The sequence below is a fragment of the Chaetodon auriga genome, chromosome 14, assembly GCF_051107435.1.
Source record: "Chaetodon auriga isolate fChaAug3 chromosome 14, fChaAug3.hap1, whole genome shotgun sequence".
NCBI classification, from domain to species: Eukaryota; Metazoa; Chordata; class Actinopteri; order Chaetodontiformes; family Chaetodontidae; genus Chaetodon; species Chaetodon auriga.
Genome location: NC_135087.1, coordinates 12960888 through 12970229, shown reverse-complemented (window position 1 = coordinate 12970229; position 9342 = coordinate 12960888). Strand labels below are relative to the sequence as shown.

Below are 9342 nucleotides of genomic sequence, written 5' to 3'. Positions count from 1 at the left end.
ATAAAGGCACATAGCTATAAGCTACTGTACGAGCTCCAGTCTGCACAGCTGCCCATATAACAGCAATCAATTAGCCTTTGTTTTCGAAAAGAGCATTTATTCATGCCCCACATGAAAAGAGCATGCATCATCATAACTTAGGCTCTGATATAATTCATTATGCTTAATAAATTATCACTTTTGTGAGGTTGAAAAATGCGGGAAGCCTCGACTAACTCCGTTCAAGGTTGCGAGACTGAGTTGCCTGCAAATTCGCAGTCCTGTTGAAATAAAGGCCACATTGACCCTTTTTGAGTTATTTCTACAATACAGAATTGGAATATAAGCGTGTGAGGTCAGGGGTATGTATGAGCATGAATAAAACGAACTATCGTTTTATTTTAAAAATGACAGAATGTGCTCAAATGTTAGGCCTATAGAAACACGTGCGCTTATTATACAGTCAAATTATAGGCCTGCTGAGACAGCGGTAGATTAAGAAGCCTCATAGGTGAGTTCACCATTAAAAAAAACTGTTTAGTAGTTCATACTTAACATGGTATAATACTGACTAAATATCATGTCTGAAATGTGCTAATATTATGTGGTGATTTCTCCCTCAGGGTGGGACAGGGTAGGGTGTCATTTTGCTGTGTAAAGCCCGTTTCAAGAGCTCTAAAGGGGGACTGAGCTGAGCGTGTTTGCCTGCTTTGCCACTTCACTATATGGGCTGAAGAGTCTTTCTTTAACGCCGCCCGCCGCACAAAGGCACGGGGTGTTTGGAAAGCACGGCGGGGCAGCGAAACGTTTGAAGACGCCAAGCAAAAAGGTCAAAATGTTTATATTATTTCTGAAAAGGGAGGCGCTGAGCTCTGCTTTCCGCCTGATTGGCCGAACTTGACAGTGATTGACGTGCATCCATGGCAACCGGGCAGCCAATCTGCCAAGTCCAATAGGAAATCATCGGAGGGGGCTTGACTGTCTTTTTCTCCCCCCCACCCCACCCCCCCTTAAAAAATACATCTCGGCTCCGGCTTTAATTCTTTCGTACTTTCAATCCAAGCCTACCTTGAAAAATACATCGTGGCTCCGGCTTTGATTTCCTCGCACCTTCAGCCCTTTGCCTGCCAAGTTTGCCAAGCCCGAGGATGCGGTAGCGGGCCCCCACGCAGCATCGTTCCTCCTCCGCGGCGTTTGCTGTTTGCGTTGTTTCGCGGCTGGTCACACGATTGGTTCGGTAACTTTCGGATTGCCTTGTTTTTTGGGTGTCTTGGACTGCCTTGGCGCACGGAAAGAAGAAGCGGAGGGCTCGAGAGAGAGAGAGGAGAAAGGAGGGGGAGAGGGAAACACAGGAGAAGCCTCCATGTTTCAGTTGCCCATCTTGAATTTCAGCCCCCAGCAGGTCGCCGGGGTCTGCGAGACTCTGGAGGAGAGCGGGGACGTCGAGCGCCTCGGCCGCTTCCTCTGGTCGCTGCCCGTCGCGCCAGCGGCCTGCGAGGTCCTCAACAAAAACGAGTCGGTGCTGAGGGCCCGGGCCGTCGTCGCCTTCCACACCGGCAATTTCCGCGAACTTTACCACATCCTGGAGAACCACAAGTTCACCAAAGAGTCGCACACGAAGCTGCAGGCGCTGTGGCTCGAAGCGCACTACCAGGAGGCTGAGAAGCTGCGAGGACGCCCGCTGGGGCCGGTGGACAAATACAGGGTGCGGAAGAAGTTCCCCCTACCCAGAACCATTTGGGACGGAGAGCAGAAAACCCACTGCTTCAAGGAGAGAACCCGGCATTTGTTAAGAGAATGGTATTTGCAGGACCCCTACCCGAACCCCAGTAAAAAGAGGGAGCTTGCACAGGCTACAGGACTTACACCCACACAAGTAGGAAACTGGTTCAAAAATCGCAGACAAAGAGACAGAGCGGCGGCTGCCAAGAACAGGTGAGCTGCATGCATCTTTTGGATGGTTTCTGATCATGATAGCTGCAACAGAAAGCCAGTTATTTAGGCACAGTGGAAAGGAAAGGCTCCCCTGCACGCTGGCTCCATGTATGCATCGTGTTATTTGATAGTCATTCATCTCGGTATAGCAAAACAGGCAGTAACCCACGCTGCCTGAGACCTCCAGTTCTGACATAATTTCTCTGGATATGAGATTCAGAATCATCCTGTAATCCTGAACTCTGGGGATTTTTTTCTTTTCTAATAAATGCTGCTCGCAGTGTCTATAATGATATTATATTTTAAAGGGGTCGAATTTCAGAAAATGGCCCAAAAATACAACGTCGTCCTGTAATTTTGCATTATTGTGAGAGCCAAACTCAGGATAAATGATTTTACTTTCAGCGAAGATTAGCACGATACAGGAGGACAGCACTGAGGCTAACATGAGGAGTAAGGTGCATTTACGTGTTATTTTACGCCTATTTGATTGTTCGTGAACCCCAGCAGGCCAATGTATCTCTAATTATAATAATCTAATATTTTAAATGTAGTTTAGGAGATTATGTGCTGTAATTTCCAATTACAACTGTAGCCAATCTGCTAAGAGGCCTGTTATTACAGTGTAGGTCGAGGTCACACTGCTGTATTGGTGATGTTAAATGCACATAAAACAGCCCATAATTTTCCAGTAGGTATTTTAACGGAGTGGTATTTGCTGTACAGTAATTAGTGCGCTCTTCTTGAAATTATCTCATTGGTACATCTTATTATATTGTAAATAATCGGTCTTGCTGTGGCACTGGTACGGTTAAATCTACCACAACAGTACAATTTGTTTTTCCACGGGACATTTTCAACCGTGCACATCACAAAAAAATGCAACTTTTACCTGATTTAGTTTCATATTGTCTGTTTTACAGAGGTGAAAGTGGAAAAAGTGGAGCTAATGAGTACAATTTGTTACAGGATTCATTTACACACACGCAGAAAAAAGAACGCAGCAGAAATATACAAAATAAAATGACCCTCAGTTCAGGAATATCCTTGCTAGAAATGCTTATTTTCTCCTCCATTTTTTTTCCAGTTGTTTTCAGAAATTAAAAAACATAATACAGGACAGACTAGATGTCCCGCACAGTGGACGGTGTTTATGTCATGCTGTTCCGTCTCCGTGTGTTCTGCCCAGGCTCCAGCAGCAGGTCCTGTCCGGCGGCTCGGTTCGCTCCCTGGCGGACGAGGACGGCACCGTGGACCGCCTGGGGAACTCGTCCAGTCCGGAGGCCAGTCTGTCCAGCAAAGCAGCCGCCTCGGCCATCTCCATCACCTCCAGCGACAGTGAATGTGACATCTGACGGGCGGATCGAGGGTGTTGATGAATTAAAAGGGGATGCGACTGAAAGACAATCTAATAAAAACAAGTCATAGTGCCTGCGTTGAGTTATAAACACACACACACACAAACTGATATTTGACGGGTGCCAAAACATGAGGGGATCTGTGATCTGCGTCGGACTGCCCGTCCTTATCCTTTTAGGCCTACTTTTTTTTTGTTTGTTTGTTTGTTTGCGTTTTACCCACGTGTGGATAACTGAACTTAATACGGACGAAACATATTTGACGGACTAATAAACCAACGACCCGAGATGAAAAGTAAAAAAGAAGAAGCATTAAAAAAAAAAAAAGAAAAAAAAAGGGATGAAGGCTTCCGAGCGCCTAACCTGCTGTTCTCTGTGGGTATTTCATGTTGAAAAAGAACTGTGATATTTTTACTTTACTTTCAAAGTTTTATAAATAATGTTTATTTGCCTATTTAAAAACGATCTGCTCTGTCTCTTCGAATTTCATATTCATTTGCTTGGTGTTTTTAATACTTACCTTGTACACAGGTGAACCTGTTGAGCATGCGCGCTTTAGTGAAAATGTGTTTCAGTAAAAGGAAAAAAAAAAAGTAAAGATAACTTAATAAAATAATTGTTGATCAAGAGAGCATAAGGTTTAGTCTTATTTTTTTTTATTGCTGAGTTTTAAAGATATTTGTCACCCTGAACGGAACCGTCGCTGCTTCCACGGGGAGAAACTTGTCGTGGTCCTCGCGCCTTGGTGCTGTGTCCCCTCACACGTTTTTTAGAGCGAGGCCTAATTGGCCAACATGCTTTGCGTCCTGTAATGCAGGGTGACAGCGAGAGGTCACAGAGAGGCCGACTCACTAACCCGGATGATCTGCGAGAGAGATCATAGAGATCAAAACACAGCAGATTGTGGAAATAGGCTTTATTCTGCCCGTGGAGGAGGACGGACAATATGTAGAAAGGAGCTTCTTAAATCGTGCAAGTGTCCATTTTGCTATGACAGTCAACAGCCTGAGCCGCGCGTGGTGCGAATATATCCCTTAAATTAACACAAAGATAATAAAAAATAAAACAAAAATGCTGCAGCCCCACCTATGACGCATTTATTATAAACGAATCAATATCATAGTTTGTACTGCATAAATGCTCATATATGCTGTTATCTTAAAGGTACAAATTATATGTGTTTGGACTGTTTGTTTAATCGATTTTTGTTGTCGAGTTGTGATTGGCTGCAGGCAAAAATCAGCACAAAATTTTTTCCTCTATTGGCATAAAACGACTCGAATTTATTTCTGTGGTAGACTGTTTTTGAATAATGTTGTTTTAGGCTTTTTATTCGCGGTAATACGCTTGCAGCATCTTCTCAGACTTAAATCTGGAATTACAATATTCCCCTTGAAGACAATTTCAGTCGAATATATTTACCTGCACAGGGGAGCATTTACCAAACATTTCCACTGGACTGTAAGTGGACATTAAAATCCAAACAAACTGCCTTCGATGAAGTCGTGACGTGATGAGAAACAGAAAAAGAGCAAAGTGAGCAAAGCAGAAGTTAAAGTTGAGCTTTTCCGTCTGATGGGACAGACACCTGGTTTCGTCCAATTTGCAATTAATTAGGCTACAGTAACTTCTGAAACTCACAAAAGCCTTTCAGCTCGAAGCTAAATCTGTATGGAGAGAGACAGAGAGAGGAAACAAGTGAAGGGAAATAAATGGGTTTGGGTCGGCGGGGGTTGGAGGGGGGGTTCTTTCTCTTTCTTTTCCTTTTTTTTTTTGGCTGCTCCTCTTTCAAACCACGGGGACAAAATGGCTGAATATTTCCGTTTCTGTTGAAAATAGGGACGACCGGGGGACTAGATGAAAAAGTCTTTCTCGCAGTCAATAAGGTTGTCAAACTGGTCAGCGGTAATCAGTGCTAATGATGGGTCTGGGGTCCCTGCTCGGACAAAAGGGGCCCTGCCGCTGTTTTGTAAAGGGAAGCGACCGCGGGTCCCTCTCCAAAGAAAAGACTCCTGTGAGGGTAGTCTGGGGCGCGGAAATCACGACTTCTGTGTGTATGTGTGTGTATGTGTGTGTGCGTGCGTGTGCGTGCCTGCGTGCGCGCGCTACAGCGTGAGCTCATGGCTTGGCCTATTAACAGGATTTAATTGCCAGTTGATTGTTTTCTGACTTGTAGTAGCCTCGGCGCAGCGCATATGCTTCAGAAATGCTTAAATCTAGTTGGTGGGCGGCTGTAAATGAAATAACAGGCCACATCTCTTTGCCCCCCCCCCCCCCCCCCCCTCCCTTAACCCGATCTTGCAATCGTGGAGAAAGCATTTCATCTTGCATTGGTGTGAGTATGTGGTGGGCTGAACTTACTTCGCCAGGTATTTCAGCTTCAGAGCGTGTCGACAAGTTAAAGGTTGTCGGATAAGTGCGGTTAACTTGCGTGAGCAGAGGCTCTTTCAGCTCTGGTTGTGATATGCGTTGAAGGGCGAGCTGCAGCCTTGACTATACATCTTCATTGTCATTGAATCTGTCAGCGTCGCTCAGCGCGCAGACACTCTGAAGCACCGTGTAGTTTGTCATCATAAATGTCTGTTCAGACATGACATGTCTGCAGAGCCTGCCTGCACTGACTTGGAATTATAGCTGTTTTTGATAAAGCCTCAAACTGTTTAAGACTTTATTTAATAGCAGAGTGTTACACATGCGTAATTACCCTATTATACTATTAAGCGCTGATTAATACTGAAATAATGATAATGTGTTTTTATTGCATTGGAGCAGCCTCATTAAAGGAGAGCAGTGGTTAAAAATAAACAAATCAAAGGCACAGAGGAGCCTGGACTGTCACATCCAGTGCTGCTGCGTGATGGGAGTATTTACATCCCTTTAACAGGCCCAGAAAATGTGTGAGTCCAAATAGGATTTGTATTTCTAAAGCGAGTTCTTTACAGGGCAAACTGGGGGGGATTTAAAAGCGTCGCTGTATGGCGATGTACAGAGTAACCTGTTATTTACAACATGCAGCAGAGGGAAGGTCACAGATACGAGATGTTGTACAAACGGCCTCGTCCAACTGTCTCCCCTCTTGAAGTCGCTGCACCAAACTTGGGAGGATGAAGGACAGTTTGTGCTGCAGCAGCTTATGTAGAAGGGAATCGTTGCTTGTTTACTCACATCAACCGGGGCAGAAAAGGAACACCTCTCAGTGTCTGAAAACCAACCACCACGTTTTGTGGACGTTCACGGCCTTTTAACCTCAGCTCTGGACTTTCTCGCCACTGTTAGACCGATATATTGAGAATTCACCAGTCGACAAAACAGCTGTTGAAGGGCACACCCTGCATGGGCCCCGGTGCTGATGGTCTCTCACCTGTACAGTCTGCTGCATTCAGCCTGATTTCTGTCTGCCAGGAGGTCTAAAATCCAAAACGATAGAGTAATAGATGCACTATAGGTTTGTCAATTTGAGCTTCAGTCGTCTAATCTGGAGCCGCTGCCTCGGTGGAGCCCTGTCAGCCCAATATTATTTGCAGATTTTTCAATCAGTAAAATGTTTTTTATTAATCTGGGAGTGAAGGGTCGTCATGAGAGGGGTGTGTTTGTTTTTATACTGCCACTGGTGGATCAAGCACTGTGCTTAAGTGCAATTTTGAAGTACTTGCACTCGAGTATTTTCATTTCGAGCTACTTTATACTTCCACTCCACAACATTTCAGAGGCAGATCTTGTACTTTTTCACTCCGCTATATTTATCTGAAAGCTTTAGGTGGTAGTTACTTTGCAGATTTGAGATTATTAATACAAAATACTCTCAGGTTGCATTCAGGTACACCTGCACAGTCTGATGTAATCCAGTACAACTGTTCTGCCATGAAGTCTGCTTTCATGATCCCTATGATGTTCAGCCTTTGTTTGTTTTGACACTGTCATATGAATAAATGATATGCTTTAGTGCTGAGGTCCTTTTTTTTTTTTTTAAAGGAGCTGCTGTTCTGGGCTGTGTTATACTGAGAGGTGTTTGTTATTCTGTCCTCTTATTTATGGAAGTGTGACACCAAAAAAAAAAGAAAAAAAAGCAGCAGCCCTTTAACTATAACCTCAGTGCTGAAACATATTATTTAATTTCCACCGTGACACAAAAGTGAACATTTGGAGCGTTGTAAAGAAGAGCTGTTGTATTGTACAGGTGTGGCGTACCTGTGCTGCTGAGTGTATCATCAGTTACTAAATCATGATGTATTATTATTATTATAAGTTAAAATGAGTCTCAAAGTTACCAGCTTCAACATTATTGATGCTTGCATGTGATTCTGCAGAACGAGTACTTTTATCTTTGGTACTTTACATTGATATTGATGCAAATACTTCTGTACTTTCACTTTTGAATGCATGACTCTTGCTTGCAGCAGAGTACTTGTACCCTGTATTGCCGCTTTTAGCTTCCTTAGAAGGAGATCCGAATCCTTCAGGATCCTTCCACACCGCTGTCCCTGCTGATAATCAGCCCTCAGTGTCCTCACAATCCGAAGTGAAGTGAAGCTCGCTGCCTGGGCTTTCAGACCTTCCGTTTTATTTTTTAGCATGAAGATGATAAATAAATAGGCCCACTGTTGCATAATGCTATTAATAACAGCGCTGCAGCAGTGAAGGGCTCACTCTGATGCTGTCACGCCGTCACATTTTCCCTCTCAACACGCCTCCTGAAGTGGAAGAGGTCACCCAGCAGGAGAAACTTGGCCTCGTCAGCAGGGCTTTTGTTCGTCACCCTCTCGTTTTTCAGCCCAAACGCTCTCCGTCCTCTCCGCGCTCCAACAACTTTTATTACCAAATTTATATGTATCTAAAAGAAACTCCCCTGCGCGTTGTTTACAAGGTTAAAGCAGATCTCGCTGGATGATCTTTCGGGAAAAAAAAAAACCTCGCCATCAAAATAGTTTGTTCCCGGCGCCAAACAGCAGCGGCGCGTGTCTGTCAGCACATTGTTCGAAGGCCATGAATTTATATCAAAGTTTTCATTCGAAAAACGCTCCGTCCCCCTTTCCAACACTGGAAATATAAATATTTCTCTATAGGCTTTGTGTGTGTGTGTGTGTGTGTGTGTGTGTGTGTGTGTGTGTGTGTGTGTGTGTGTGTGTGTGTGTGACATGTTATTGTGACCTGGTCGACGCGTTTTCTTCCCGTCGATGAGGTTTTTTCTTTTCAAGGAATAACAAACAATTTCATGTTTTGGTCTGTGGCTGCTTCGGCTCCTGAAGGCCTCACAGCTTCGACATCACGAGCAACTGGAAAATGGGAAACCGCGTGCTCGCGGCGCCCCCTGGTGGTCATTTATTTCTCCACACATTGTTCCACATGGGGGATCCTAGAAGTCGGTCAAGCACTTGTGTGGCTTTCCTGACTATTTAAATCCAGAACTAACTAAAATGAAGTTAGATTACACAATAATATAATATAATATAATATAATATAATATAATATAATATAATATAATATAATATAATATAATAGTTAAATAGCCTATTTGCCTGGTTTGAGAAGATAAAACCTAAATAAAACACAGGGAGAATAATGCAGATTCATTGATTTTATTCGTTTCCTTATTGGCTCAGGACCTCATGGCTCTGCGACTTAAAAGAACAACAAATAGTATTTTAGAAATATTGAGGAAATTAGTGCAAATTTCTCCAAACATCACGAAGTTTAACTCCACGTTGTGTTGATTTATGTGTTTGTCCCAGCTGTGCTGTCAGAGAAACATTAAATCCATTTTGGTTTTGCTTTATCTTGCAATTAGTGATTATTTTAAGCTCTGAAATAGTGACATTTAAAGGTAGTGACTCCAAAGAATATCAGAATCAGCCTGAAAAAACCCCCACCATTGTCCGTGAACGTAAAATTTAAACTCCTTAAAAAACCCCAGAAACACCGAGGGACATCAGTCCTGTGTCCTCTCAGTGGTAGCTGCCCTGAGTAGATTTAAACACTGACATAATGCGCATCCATAACATTTTATTTCACTCAGCCAAGTCCCTCAGAAGTTAAACTTAGGCTCAGTTAAAGCTGACTCGTGTCAATGGAT

At 43.6% G+C, this 9342-nt stretch overlaps 1 protein-coding gene across 1 annotated transcript; it reads left to right on the top strand.

Moving 5' to 3' along the window:
- Window positions 1-1025: 1025 nt before the first annotated feature.
- On the top strand, window positions 1026-3586 carry LOC143331673 (homeobox protein SIX6). The gene is made up of 2 exons (XM_076748777.1): window positions 1026-1914; window positions 3104-3586. The coding sequence occupies exons 1-2, from the start codon at window positions 1343-1345 to the stop codon at window positions 3267-3269; spliced, it is 738 nt and encodes a 245-aa protein (XP_076604892.1). The 5' UTR covers window positions 1026-1342; the 3' UTR covers window positions 3270-3586.
- Window positions 3587-9342: the final 5756 nt, after the last annotated feature.